Raw genomic sequence first — 14,449 nt, 5'->3', positions numbered from 1 at the left:
CGACTTAGTCCAAGTTTTTAATTTTGGCCCTCCGTGAATTTAAGTTTGACACCCCTGGTATAGATGATAAACAACAATGGACCCAACACTGATCCTTGAGGCACATCACTCATCACAGAGAGGCAACCACACACCAGCATCCTCTGGCTTCTCCCATATCGTCAATGCCAAATAGAATGTACTACCTCGTCCTGAATACCAAGTGACCGAACCTTCTTGACCAATCTTCCATGGAGGACATTATGAGGCATGCTAACACCCTCTAATAATTTACCCACACCTTTCATCAGGCTCACGGCACTACAATTTCCTGGATCATTTTTAGAACCTTTTTTGAACAATGGACAACATAAGCTATCCTCCAATCCTCTGATAAGGTCATTTTAAATATATCAGCCAGGGTAACTGCAATTTATACATACACCTCCTTCAAGATCTAAGGGAATATATTGTCAAGCCCTTGGGATTTATCCACCATTATGTGCCACAAGATAACAAGCCCCTCCTCATTTTGAAAATTTTATTTTTCAATTTTTATAAAACAAACATAGTATCATAGCTGAAAAAACAATCCTTTTTAACATATTTAGACTTTCATTTAGTGTTTAGTGGGATTAAATGACACTGCGTACCAGCTGAGTTTCTCCTGCACCTTGTGGATTGCTGACGGATTACCTGCTGGCTACCCCTCGACAACAGTGGTCCTTTGGGATTTCTGCGTGAACGGATACTCAGTGGAGAGAACTGCAGGGGACGAGAGATGAAGCGAACCCACCTGCTTGGAGGGGCAAAAGGAATGAGGAGCTGGGAGGTGAGATGTGGCCCACCTGTTATGACCACCAGCGTAGCCAGGCACGAGAACGTGGACACATCGATCTTCATCCGTTGTAGTGCGATGGAGAAGCTGACGATAGAATCAATCCACTCGCCAAAAGCACGCAAGCACTGCTGGCGATGGAGGACGACACCGTTGCAGAAGATAAGCTTGCCTTCTCTGGGGTTGGATCTGCAAACAAGAGACACTTTGAAAGCGATGCAACCTGCAAACGTGCTGGAGATACTCAGCAGGTCACAGAGCAACTACAGGAAGCATTTCGGGCCTGAGCCCTTCATCAAGGTGTGGGCAAAAAGCAGACAGGTGTCTCAATATAAGAGGTGGGGGAGGGGGGATAAAGATGGGGTGGGGGGGGAGTCATGCAAACTCCTTAAAGACAGTGATGGATTTGTACCAAGGTCTCTGGTGCTGTGATGGGTGCCATGGCTCTAGCTCAATGCTGTTACAGCTCCAGCGATCTGGGTTCAAATCCGGGCGCTGTCTGTAAGGAGTTTGTACATTCTTCCTGTGTCTGTGTGGACTTTCCCCGGGGGCTCCAGTTTCCTGTCACCGCTCCAAAATGTATGGATTGTAGATTAATTGGAATATTTTGGCAGCAGGGGTTCGTGGGCTGGAAGGGCCTGTTACTGTGTTGTGTAACTAAATTTAAAATTTTTAAAAAAATATTAAAATAGTATTACTGGACAAAGACTGACAGGTTATCGGAAATGTGCACAGCCATTTTACAGAGTGCAGGATCACAGTGTAAAATTAGCAGCAAGGAACAGCAGGAGGAAAGCCCTGTGGCAGGGTTCATTCAGGATGCTGACGGCTGCGGGGAAGAAATTGTTGGTGCATGCTTTCAGGCTCTTTGGCCTTCTCCCCAGCAGGAGGAGAGAGGAGGGAGTGTGCCCGTGGGGCATGATGGGTTCTTCAGTGTGTTGGATCCCTTTCAATGGGCACCAGGGGATGGAGGCTGTGGAGGGGACAATTTTACTTCCATATCAACAGGAGCACAATAAGGAGTGTCCTGTCTGGATGCAAAATCATCAATGGGGACTCCCTTTCCTCAACTGACGGCATTCACTTGGAGCTTCAGAGAATTATGGAGGAGCTTCTCCATCCAGTACACAATATCTGTGACCCACTACCATCAGGAAGGAGGTACAGGAGCATCAAAAGCAGCACTGCCAGGCTGGGAAATAACTTCTTCCCACAGGCTGTGAGATTGATGAATGGTGTCCTGTAACTAAGTCAATCATCCCAAAATATTTAAATAGGTATTTTAAATAATATCTATATGTATATATGTGATTAATCCTTTCCCATTCTTCACTGAAATCTCGTCCAGTGAAATGAGCAACACAAAAACTTGCTCCGAAATTCCGAAAGTTATGCAGAGTCCACAAAGGGTCAGCAACGTTTTGGGCCTGAGCTCTTCGTCACGGAGAGAGCAGAAAGCAGGAAGGCACCTGAATAAAACAGTGGGGTGTGGAGAAGGGAGGAGAGAGGGAAGGGTGGAGGAGGAGAGGAGGAGAGGGAGGAAAGGGGAGGTGGAGGTGCACAGGCCCCAAGGTCATAGGTGGGTGTGGGTGTGAGGGGAAAAGAGAAGCTGAGGTAATGGGGAAGCGGGTACTTCACTTAATGGAGGTGGAGAGCTGGAGGAAAGAGACAGAAGGAGAGGGAAAGAGAGAGTCGGAGGAAGGAGTTAATGGAAACTGGAGAAATGGCAACATGGTAAATTAATGAAACGCTGTTATAGCGCCAGCAAGCTGGGATCGAATCTGGCGCTGTCTGTAAGGAGTTTGTACGTTCTCCCTGCGCCTGCGTGGGTTTCCTTCAGATGCTCTGGTTTCCTCCCACCCTTCGAAACGTACATGGGTTGTAGAATAATTGCAGTATTTGGGCAGCATGGGCTTGAGGGCCGGAAGGGTCTGTTACCGTGCCTTCTGTTTAAATGAAATGATCAGCCATTGTTAATGTCGCCTGGTTGGAGAGGGCCCAGATGCAATATTAGGTGTTGTTCCTCCAATCTGCAAGTGGCCTTGGTTTGACAGTGCAAGAGGCCACGGATGGGAGAAGTTACACTGATGTGGCCCACGGACAGAATGAAGCTCAGCTTTTCCCACACGGTCTCCAGTCAGACAAAAAGCAGAAAGAATTTGCAGGGACTGAAGACTGAAATAAAAACCAGAGAATGTGGAACTGTCCGTGGAGCAAGCTCGCATTTCACGCGCAGTGACAACTCGGTTGGCAGCGTTCCCTCTTGTGCAGCCAACAGAGGCCTTCCTGGGTACAACTGGACTGCAGCATTTCCTGCTACTCCCACAATGTTCACATGCCCATAGAGGTGTCAGCGGGTGCAGAATGCTTTGGGACAAGCAGAGGCTGTGAAAGGTGTAAGAGAGAGGCAAGGTGTTCATGGGCACTCAGGAGAAGGACCAGATATAGAATGGCATGAATTCAACGCCATTAACCAACCTCCGATTTCCGTGAAGCCCCTTCCCCAAATCTCTCCTTTTCTACATCCATTCCTCCAGCTACCTACCCCATCCCTCTCCATTCAGAGAGCTACCGCTTTCCCAGATCAGTTCTTAGCTTCTCTCTTCTACCCTATGCCTCATATTCACCTATGACCTACCTATTGGTCTATCCTCTTCCTCCCTCCTCTCCTCCTCCCCTGCCCCTTCCACCCTCCTCTCCTCCCCTGCTCCTTCTCTCCTACCTCCCTCCTCTCCTTCTCCTGCCCCTTCCCTCCTCTCTTCCCTCTGCCCCTTCCTTCCTCCTCTCCTCCCTCTGCCCCTTCCTCCCTCCCTCTTACCTCCTCCTTCTCCTCTGCTGCCCCTGCCTCCCTCTCCCTCCCTCCTTCTTTCCCATCCAACATTTTATTCACCTGCCTCCTTTTTGACGAAGCACTCAGACCTGAAATGTCCACTTCCCGTGGAGGCCATGGGTTTTTCCAGAACCTTTGTGTCTTCCTTGACATACTGAACGGTTTGTGGGACTGGACCCAGGAGGGGGATAGAGCAACAATTGGGGGTGTGATGCCCTGGTATCAGGGACTGCTGTGTTCAGGTACCCACCTGTAGGCCAGCCTAAGGATAAAGAGCTCCAGAAAGGCCGACTCCAGTAGCAGATCTTGATCCTCCTTGGGGAAACCACAGAACCCCGGGATCTGCTCTGCCCACTGGCGTATAATTTCCATCGATCCTGCCAGCAACTCGTAAAACTGTTGCACCTCGGCTGCTTCGTCCTCCTCCAACGAGTATGTGCTGGGTTCCTGAAACTGGACAAATCAAGAGGAGAACTTCAGTGGTAGCCCAGCTGTGAATTCTTTGAGGATGTAACTATGCCCATTGATGAAGGTGGAGAAGTGCATGGAGGGTATAAGGATTTCAGTAAAGCATTTGATAAAGTTCCATATACAAGGCTCATTCAGAAAGTAAGGAGGCATGGAATCCAAGAAGCCTTGGTTTGTGGTTTTACAAGCTCCCATTTTAATAAAATGGGATTATCACTGTAAGGGATAGTATAAACAGGAGGGTCTGAATGGTCACAATAACATTCGCAAGAACCAAGCACAACGCAAGTCATAGCCCAGTGATAATTCAATACATTGGAAGAAGTGAAGGAAGGTTTGTCACAGTCTGTTCCAGTTTCAATACATTTGCAAAGTGCCGTGAACTGGGATTCACCGGTAGGATGTTGTGCTGATGGCTGGCCCCACCTCCCGGCTCCACCCACATCTGCTCACATATAACCTTGGTTTCCTGCCTAAACCCAGAACCCTTATGAAGACTACTGTAAGATCCTACCCTCAGTTATAAGCTAATAAAAGCGTTTGTTCTCCCTCCAGTCGTGAGAGCTTTTATTCGCGCTACACAAAGTCACTTTGATTTTGCAAGGGGAGAACCATTCTGACTGCTGGAGAGAAACAGCTTTTTGAAGCAGTTCTTATGGCCAGCCATTTCCGTGGAATCAGCGCAAAGCCTGCTCTGTGAATGACTGGGCCTTTTCGGAGGATTGACCTGTGCCAGGAGGGAGCAAAGTGCTTCATTTTGATTGTGACCAACAGCGAACAGTTCCAGAGTCTTGGAAGCTTTGTGGAGCCCACCCAGTTCGAGTCTCGCCTACATAAGGACCAGGAAGGATATGACCACAGCTCATGTGGATGGATATTTCTTCAAAGGCAACACAAGAAGAATTTGTGTATCTGTAGCAGCGACAACTCGCGTCTTCCCATCAGTTCATCATTAATTCTGGGCATCAAATTTCAAAGGCCTGCTTTATAGGACAGGTTGGTTTTCTCATCTTGGAGGTCGGAGGATGAAGGGTGACAAGATGATGAGAGGCATTGATCATATGGATGACCAGAGGCTTTTCCCAGGAACATGAGGGACATTGTTTTAAGGTGCTTGCATGTATGTACAGGGGATATAAGAGAGAGGGGTGTGTGCATGAAATACGGTGTTAGTAATGGTGGTGGAAGCAGATCCAATGAGATCTTTTAACAGGTCATTCAATAGGTACATGAATCTGAGAAAAAATGGTGGTTTATGCAGTAGGGAAATTCTAGGTAGGTTATTGGGTTAGCACAACATTGTGGGCTGAAGGGCCCCTACTGTGCAGTAGATTTCTGCACAGCAGAACAACTCTGACATTTATGACATCCACAACAAGAAAGAACAAAAAGATCCAACATCATTCATACGTTGCAGATTCAGAGTCTTTGTAAAGAAAGTCACAAAATTCAACCAGGTATTCCTCGAAACTTGAATTTTTCTTGCAGTTGGAAAATGAAATATACAAAGGTGCTCAGTAGGAGCATCTTTAGGAAGTAAGTGGCAACAAATGTTTTGGGCCTGAGGCCTTCATCAAGGTGTGAGCAGAAACCAGGCAGGTACCTGAGTGAAAAGGTGATGGGGAGGAGGGAGAGGAGGGAGGAAGCAGCAGGGGGAGGAACGAAGGCTCACAGGTAAGAGTCCACAGAGTTGTGAACTCGGCCAGCGGCATCACGGGCACCAACAAGAGTTGGTGTCTCAAGAAAGCAGCCTCTATCCTCAACGACCCCACCATCCATTTCTACCATCAGGAGGGAGGTCCAGGACCCTAAAGCTGAACATCTAACAATACAGAAACAGCTTCTTCCCCTCTGCCATCAGATTTCTGAAAGGACACTACCTTTTTGCAGTAATTAATTACATTTTTAAAATGTAAATGATAGGATTAATATTTGCACCCGTAATGAATATTTTCACCTGTCATGCTGCCGTAAAACAACAAACTTCACGACATGTTCATGCCAATAAATACTGATTCTAATTCTAATGTAGGTGGGATAGAAGAGAGCAAAGGTGTGGGGAGTGGGACGAAAGGAGACTGAGGGAAAGGGAAAAAGGAAACTAGTTAAAAAAGTTCCCCCTTAAACCTTTCCTCTTTCACCCTTAACCCATGTCCTCTGGTTTGTATCCCACATATCCCACAAGTGGCCAACACCAACTTGCATATACTCCATCGATACATGTCATCATTTTGTAAACCTCTATCAAATCTCCCCTCATTCTTCTATGCTCCAGGGAATAAAGTTCTCATCTGTTTAACCTTTCCCTGTAACTCGGTTCCTTAACTCCGGGTAACATCCTAATAAATGATATTTCACTCTTTCAATGTTACTGATGTCTTTCCTGTAGCTAGGTGACCAAAACTGCACTCAATACTCCAAATATGGCCTCACCAACATCTAATGTTCCAGTTAAATGTAGCCCATATCCTCTGATTTGTATTTGTATCTCACCAAACTTCAGTGGGAAAAGCCTGCTTGCATTTACTCTATCTCTACTCATTGTAATTTTGTACACCTCCATCAAATCTCCCCTCATTCTTCTATGCTGCCCTGATGGTCCCCACTGCCCTGACGGACCTGCTGCCTCGCCTGCCCAGCCAGTCCCCACTGACAGCTCCCACTGCCCAGCTGGCCCCCTGCTGCCCCAACAGTCCCCGCTGCTCCACCTGGCCCCGCTGTCCCGACTGCCCCGAGGGCTCCCCACTGCCCCTGACTTAGAGGGAGAGGGGTGAGTGGGGAGATGGGTCGTGGGCTGACGCCATCATCACCCCGTCCCTAAACTCCCGTTTAACGCGGCTATACATTCAGATCGATTGACAGAGGGCTGCGCTGTGGAAATTATCCCTCTCAGAAAGGGGTTGGAATATACGCTCAGAGACCGCCTCCTCACATTCAGGTGATTATGTGTTTTGGCAGAGTTTCTACATCTCTTGGGCTATCTGAAATGGTCTCTAGAGTCAAGTGCAAATTTGCTGATCCAGTTGACCACATTATCATCCTGATCACAGACAACAATGTTCCCAAAACTGATCCCTGAGGAACTTCACTAGACACAGTGCTCCAGTCTGAGAAACAGTCATCCACCACTACTCTCGGGCCTTCTCCTGACCAGTCATTGGCAAATCCTGTTTTCTACCTCACCACGAATACTGAGCTTTTGAACGTTTCTGATTAATCTTGTCAAAGTCCATGTAGACAACATCCACAGCCTTTCCTTCATCAACTTTCCTGATAGCATGCTGGTAAAATTCTATCAGATTGGTTAAACATGACCTCCCATGCACAAAGCCATGTTGACTATCTCAAATCAATCCCTGGTTATCCAAATACTTGTATATTCAATCTCTTAGACCACCTTCCTGTAGTGCGCTGAGCAACTGCATGAGAAAACGGGCTGAACCATTGCAACACGCGGCCAGTCCAAGATGGCGCAGGCTCCCCTTCACTGCCAAGAAGCACACGCTTTGTGTCAGGTGCGGGCTGAGGAACCAGCTGGCCAGAGAGTGACACCGCAACGTGATGACGTCACCTCCGGAAGTCGGAAGGTATGTCATCGGATGTGGGCGGGCCAGTGGGCACACACGGCAAATTCAAACCAGGAGAGTCCTGGTTTTACACTCACCTTGTGTGGACGTCTCATTATTCGGTAGCTCTGCTGCAGCAGACCCTACAGTGATGACCCTGACGGTTCCAATGTTTTGGAACCAGCATCGATCGCATGAAAATCCAGCGACTGGCTGAATCGACAGTCTCAGTGGGCGTACATCTCTCGCCTTTCAGGGCAAGCCAACCCAGGAATTGGCTGCAGCTGGCTGAGACAACGTTCCACATCAAGAGAATCGTTTCAGAGAACACCAAATTCTGACACATCGTCAGCGCCCTGGACACCGCCACAGCTGCCAAAGTAAGTCCTTTCATAGAAAACCCAAGTATGTGCAGTTCCGACAATTCCCCCTTGACATTCTAGAGCTCAGCCGGCACGAGCAGGCCATCCACATCCTCAATGTGCAGGGCCTGGGTGACAGAAACCCCTTTGATGGGCACACAGACTGTTTCCTGTTCGAGGCCCTATTCCTCTCGAAACTACCAGTACATGTATCCTTGGCGGTTTCAGACATTGATTTCAGGCCCCACACCTCATAGCCAAGGAGGCAGACAGGCTGTTCCGCACCCCACAGCAGAGCTCCCTCTACATGCAACCAATCTAAGTGATTGGCTCCGCCACCCCGCCCAGCCCACCAACGGTAGCTGCGGCACAGCGGCAATGCGAAGTGCGCACAGAGCAGAACAGCAAGTACTGTTCCTACCACTGCCGATGGGGCAAGAATGCCCAGCAGTGCATCCCCCGTGCTCGTACCCCACCACCAAAACCAACAGGGCAATGGGAAACAGACAGGCCAGCCGCTGATAGTAACCTCAGAAAGCGCTACTCTACCTCAGAAACCAGAGGACCGAGAAGGATTTCCTCGTTGACACAGACGTGGAGATTAGCCTCAACCCACCCCTATACTTTGAGGCGAGAAACACCAAAGGCCCTCCCCTGCAAGCAGCCAACGGGTCCCAGCTATGGCACCTGCCTAGTCACGTTTCAGAAACTGTATTTCAGTGGGATTGCATCATCACGGTCGTAGGACAGGTGCTTCTCGGATCGGATTTCCTTCGGACTTACGAACTGCTGGTGGATGTGACCAGATGCCGGTTAGTAAACGGCACAACATTCCAGTCTTTCCCCCTCACCCAATGAAGTCGCTCTTTCCTGTCACTAGGAATCCACACCCTGGACCAAGATGAGTACACCTCCCTACTGGCCAAATACCCAGCTCCATTGGCACTGAACTTCCATGACTCCAAACCGCCACATGGCATGGAGCACCACATAGAGACCGCTAGACCCAGGTGCATGCACAAGCCCAGCGTCTCCTGCCAGTCAAGCTCCAACAAGCCAAGGCCGAGTTTGCCACCATGGAGGAGATGGGAATCGTCAACCATTCCAACAGCCCGTGGGCCTCCCCGCTCCACATGATGCAGAGGAGCTCCGGCAGGTGATATCCATGCAGCAACTACTAGCATCTAAATGAGGTGATGGTCCCGGACAGGTACCCCATCCCGCATGTCCAGGATTTCACCATGAGGCTACAGGGCTGCAGAGTATTCTCCAAGGTGAACCTTCTGATGCGGTACCACTAAATCCTGGTACACCCCAGCGATGTCCAGAATATGGCCATCATCACACCTTTCGGCCTCTTTGAATTCCTAAGAATGCCTTTTGAACTCAAAATGCAGCCCGGACATTCTAATGGTCAATAGACTTCCTGGGAAACCACATCACCCTAGAGGGCACCACTCTGCTACCCGACAAGGTGGAGGCCATCCAAAACTTCCCTTAGCTGAACATGACCAAAGGATGACAGGAGTTCCTGGGGATGGTCAACTTCTACCATCGTTTCCTCCCGGGAGTAGCCACCCACATGCAGCCCTTGTTCTCCCTCATCAAACTCGGTGACAAGATGCCACTATGGACGCTGGAGGCTTTCCACACCACCAGGTCAGCATTGGCCAAGGTCACAGCACTGGCACACCCCGATCTCACCTCCCTCCTGGTCCTCACAATGGACGCTTAAGACAGAGTGGTGGGTGTGGTGCTAGAACAATGGGTCGATGAGAACTGGCGACCCCTCGCCTTCTTCAGTAAACATCTCTGAACGCCAGAGCTCAAATACAGTGCATTCTACCGCGAACTGCTGGCCTTGTACCTGGCGGTACGACACTTCCGCTACATGCTAGAGGGAAGAGAGTTCACCGCCTACACAGACCACAAACAGTTGACCTTACGTGCTGAGCAAGGTCTTGGACCCATGGTCAGCAAGACAACAGCACCTCACCTACATTTTAGAATTCACCACGGATATCCGCCACGTTGCCAGTAAGGCCAATGTAGTAGCCAACGCGCTGTCCCGGCCCACTGTCGCCACAACCTGTGGAGGGCTCATCATCCAGCTTGTCAAGGACCAGAGCAGACGTCCAGGCGTACCAGACGGCAATCACCAGCCTGAAGGTCAGAGACTTCTGCCCCGCACCAGAAGGCTGACCTTACTGTGCAACATCTCCACCGGGTCCCTGAGGCTGACCCTACCCACAACCTGGCGACGGCGGGTTTTTGACCAGATCCACGGTTTGTCTCACCCATCCATAAGGTCGATGGTCCACCTGCTCTAAGACAGTGTAATAATGTAATGATGGGGGGGGGGAAGACATATTATACTGACCGCTTAATATTGGCTATGGCTGTAGAGATACTTAACCCTACTGGTATAACAGATGGGGATGCTTTCCCACTGGTCAGTTTAGAGGTGGTTCTAGTCTGTTAATAAAATTGATATGCCATAGACATGGACCAGACGTATTGTACCAATACAGGGCTTTTATTAACAGACTAGAACCACCTCTTACCATCCCAGGGGACCTACATTTCAACCCCACCCCCCCCGACCCACATTTCAACCCCCCCCCCTCCCCGACCCACAGACCACTGCTTTAGATGTCCTGCACAGGCTGAAAGAGCAAGCGGATGGATGATTCCCCACCCCCCCTCCCCCTTGTCAGGCACCTCCTAGCCACCAGAAAGCAGCCACCCAGTCAGTCAAGCACCGAGTACCAGCAGGCCCTCTGGAACCTATGCAGAGCATGCGACCGTAAGCCCATGTCGGCAGCCCAGAATGCTGAGGACCTCATCTGGGATGCGTACGACCCTGCTATTCACTCCGGGTACATAAGACCAAGATTCTTGGAACAAAAGGTATGATATACAGAGGGTGATTGAGCTGACAGAGACAGCTCCCAGTTTGCCAATCCAAACCATCTGTAAAGCCTAGCAGCGCCACGTGCGGACAGTCGCCACTCTGGACAGCGCATTCAGTGCCATCTCCCCTACGAACCAGCGACACCATGTGCAAGTCATGGGGTCTACCATCTTGGACAGGACTGCAAACGCCATCATCTTTGGCATACGACACCACAAAGAAAGAGTGTTGGTGGCCATCTTGAGATCGAGGGTGGCCATCTCGGGATCGTGAGCACCCATCAGACTCAGACAGTGAGTCTATACAGGCCTCCATCTCCCTGAACCAAGAGGCACCACACAAACTCACCAGGCCCATGATAGACATCCAGGTAAACAGGCACATTACCAACTGTTTATTCGATAGCGGGAGTACAGAAAGTTTATTCACCCTGATATCACTAAATGTCTATCCCTTAAAGTATGACCCACCAAACACAAGATATTACTCACATCCAAATCGCACATGTAGTGACCCTGACTGTTGGAGGCAGTTTACAAGCATTTCAGGTGACTCTGTGCCCCCTTGCTACTGGGGCTGGACTTCCAGTGTCAACTTCAGAAAATGACTTTGATTTATGAATATCTAATTTAGGTGTTTTTCTTTGGAGTAATTTATACATTTCTGAAATAAATTTATTTGTATCTCCTTTAGTAATCAATATTTCTAATTCAGTCTGTCCAGATAATCTTACATTTTGACCTAATTTATCAATTAAAAACACTTTAACTTGATAATAACAAAAAAAAAGTATTATTTGGGACATTAAATTTTTCCTTCTTTCATTGAAAAGAAAAAAAATATTCTATTGTTTTAATCCCCATTTGATTCTAAATCTTCAAAAATTGATTATTAACAGTGAAAGGGAAAAGTTTATTTTGATATAAAGGCATTTTACATAAAATCAAACCTTTCCCATCTATCTCATAATCTATTTTATTCCTTAATTCAATTAAGTGTGTCAATATAGGTGGATCCTTCGTACCTATTAATAATTTTGAATTCCATTTCTAAATTGAGATTGAGATGGGAAATTGATTTAGATGGGAAGATAGAGGAAAATGTTTGGAAAAAGTTAAGTAAAAATATGACCAAAATCATTAATGTAAGATACAGATTAGAACAATCTACATCAATTATATTTAACCCCTCAAAAATTAAAAAGATTTAATTCATCTTTATCAGATTTATGTTTTAGATGTGGTTGAGAGATAGGTTCATTTTATCATTCTATTTGGCAATGTTCTAAGGTTTTGGATACAAGTTAAAATATTTTTGGAGAAAATATTAAAGGTAAAATTCTTGGATCCGATGTTATTTTTATTGGGTAATATTAAAATGGTTAGTCTTAAAGTAAGAATAACTACGCATCAAATTGAATTTTTACCATTAGCTTTATCTATTTCTAGGTGTAGGCTTAGAAATGCAGAGATGGCATACTGAGTTACAACCGTGTATTCCACTTGAAAAAATAACATAGTTTATGTAATAAATATCATTTCTTTTTGAAAATATGGAGCCCATATCTACAATGCGTTAGTCTGAATATTTAGAACTCTCAATAACTCATCCTGGTGGAGATTTTTTGCTCCACAGTGGTTGATTTGAAGTTGCATATCTATTTTTGATAATCTCCTTTTCTTCTTTCTTTCTTAGGGGTTAGGGGTTGCATGGCAGTGGGGGAGGGTCAAAAATACCATGTATTGTTTTACTATATAATTAAGTATCAATTGATAAATGCAATTGTGGTTTAAAATATTTTAAATTAAAAAAATTTAAAAAAGAAAGTCACATTGAAATTCAATGGCCCCGCCAACCCACCTCACCATTTGCAACAAACAATTCTTAGATGGCCCTCTGCGTGTGACCTGTGGCCTCCCGATCCTTAAGGTTGAATCCTTCGCACCACAGTTTGCCAACCTCACTCCCAACTGCAAGCCGGTGACCACCAAGGACAGATGGTACTGAGCGGCAGACAAGGCGTTCATTAAGTCAGAGGTGCAGCGCTTGTTGGGTGAGGGCATCATCAAGGCCTTGGAGAGCCCAGTTGGTTGTAGTTAAGATGGGGAAAAGAATAGAATGATCAAAGACTACAGCCAGACCATCAACCATTACATGCAGCTTGATTGATACTTACCCACTTCCCTGTATATCCGATATGGTCAACCACATTGCACAATATCAGGTATTCTCCATGATTGAACTGAAGTTGGCCTATCACCAGCTCCTGATCTGCCCGGAGGTCCACCAGTATACTGCATTTGAGATGGATGGCCACCTCTATCACTTCCTCTGAATCCGTTTCGGCATCACCATCAGTCTCCCAGCAGGAGGTGGATCACTATGAGCTACAGGCCACTTTCCCGTACCTAGATAATGTGACCGTCTGTGACCATGATCTACAAGATCACAATGCAAATCTCCGTAATTCCTTCAGGCAGCAGAACTCCTGAACCTTACCTATAACAAGGAGAAATGTGTGTTCTGGGCTGCAGGACTAGCCATCCTCAGCTGTGTGGTCAAGAATGGTATCATTGGGCCCGACCCTAACCGTGTCCGTTGCTGGAGTTACCCCTCCCACATACCCTCAAAGCTCTGAAGAGATGCCTCGTTCTTCTCATATTACACACAATGGGTCCCCAACTATATGGACGATTTGCCCATTAGGCAAAGCCACCATGTTTCCCCTGCCGGCAGAGGCTAAGCGGCATTAGGCCATATCAAGGACAACATTGCCAAGGCAACCATGCATGCTATAGATGAGTCCACACTGTTTCAAGTGGAGAGCGGTGTGTCCGGCTTTGCCCTGACTGCCACACTCAACCAAATGGGCAGACCTGTCGCCTTTTCCTCAGGCACCCTCGAGGGCCCTGAAATCCGCCATTCTTCAGTCGAGAAGGAGGCCCAGGCCATCATGGAGGCTGTACGCCACTGGAGGCACTACCTTGCTGGAAAATTATTCACTTTCCTCATGTTTAATAATAAGCAGAGGGGCAAAATCAAGAACTGTCCACTTACATCCTCTACCGGCCTGGCAAACTCAACGAACCCCCCTGACACTCTAACCCAGTGTTCAAATAGACAGCCTGTAGACTCTCCACAATGACCTTTCCACTCCAGAATTATTTAGTTTTTCCATTTTATCAAATCTCGGGACCTACCGTGTTCTGTTGACGAAGTCCGGACAATGACCAAAAACTGCCAGGTCTGCACCAAATGCAAACTGCAATTCAACCACAGCGATTCTGATCAAAGCTTCCCGCCCCTTCGAGTGCCTCAGCATTGATTTCAAGGGGCCTCTCCCCTCCTCCAATCGGAATATCTACTTCCTTACAATCATCGACAAATACTCCCACTTCCAATTGTTAGGTCTGCTTTGTTCATGAATGAGTGAGTCAGACACCAGACTGAGTCGAAATCAAGGTTCTTTGTTCTTTATTACCGGATTGTAAC

General features: G+C 47.5%; 1 protein-coding gene across 1 annotated transcript in view; it reads right to left on the bottom strand.

The window, feature by feature from the left end:
• Nucleotides 1-14,449, bottom strand: part of LOC138754631 (nuclear receptor subfamily 4 group A member 1-like) — an 81,085-nt gene that overhangs the window by 14,755 nt on the left and 51,881 nt on the right. The window contains exons 5-6 of the mRNA XM_069919180.1: nt 3,898-4,100; nt 828-1,006 (exon numbers count right to left, since the gene is read on the bottom strand). Of these exons, the coding sequence (XP_069775281.1) occupies nt 828-1,006; nt 3,898-4,100 (382 nt within the window). The remainder of the gene's footprint in view (nt 1-827; nt 1,007-3,897; nt 4,101-14,449) is intronic.

The sequence above is a fragment of the Narcine bancroftii genome, chromosome 2 (assembly GCF_036971445.1).
Source record: "Narcine bancroftii isolate sNarBan1 chromosome 2, sNarBan1.hap1, whole genome shotgun sequence".
Taxonomy (NCBI): domain Eukaryota; kingdom Metazoa; phylum Chordata; class Chondrichthyes; order Torpediniformes; family Narcinidae; genus Narcine; species Narcine bancroftii.
This window is presented reverse-complemented; position numbering and strand designations above follow the sequence as displayed.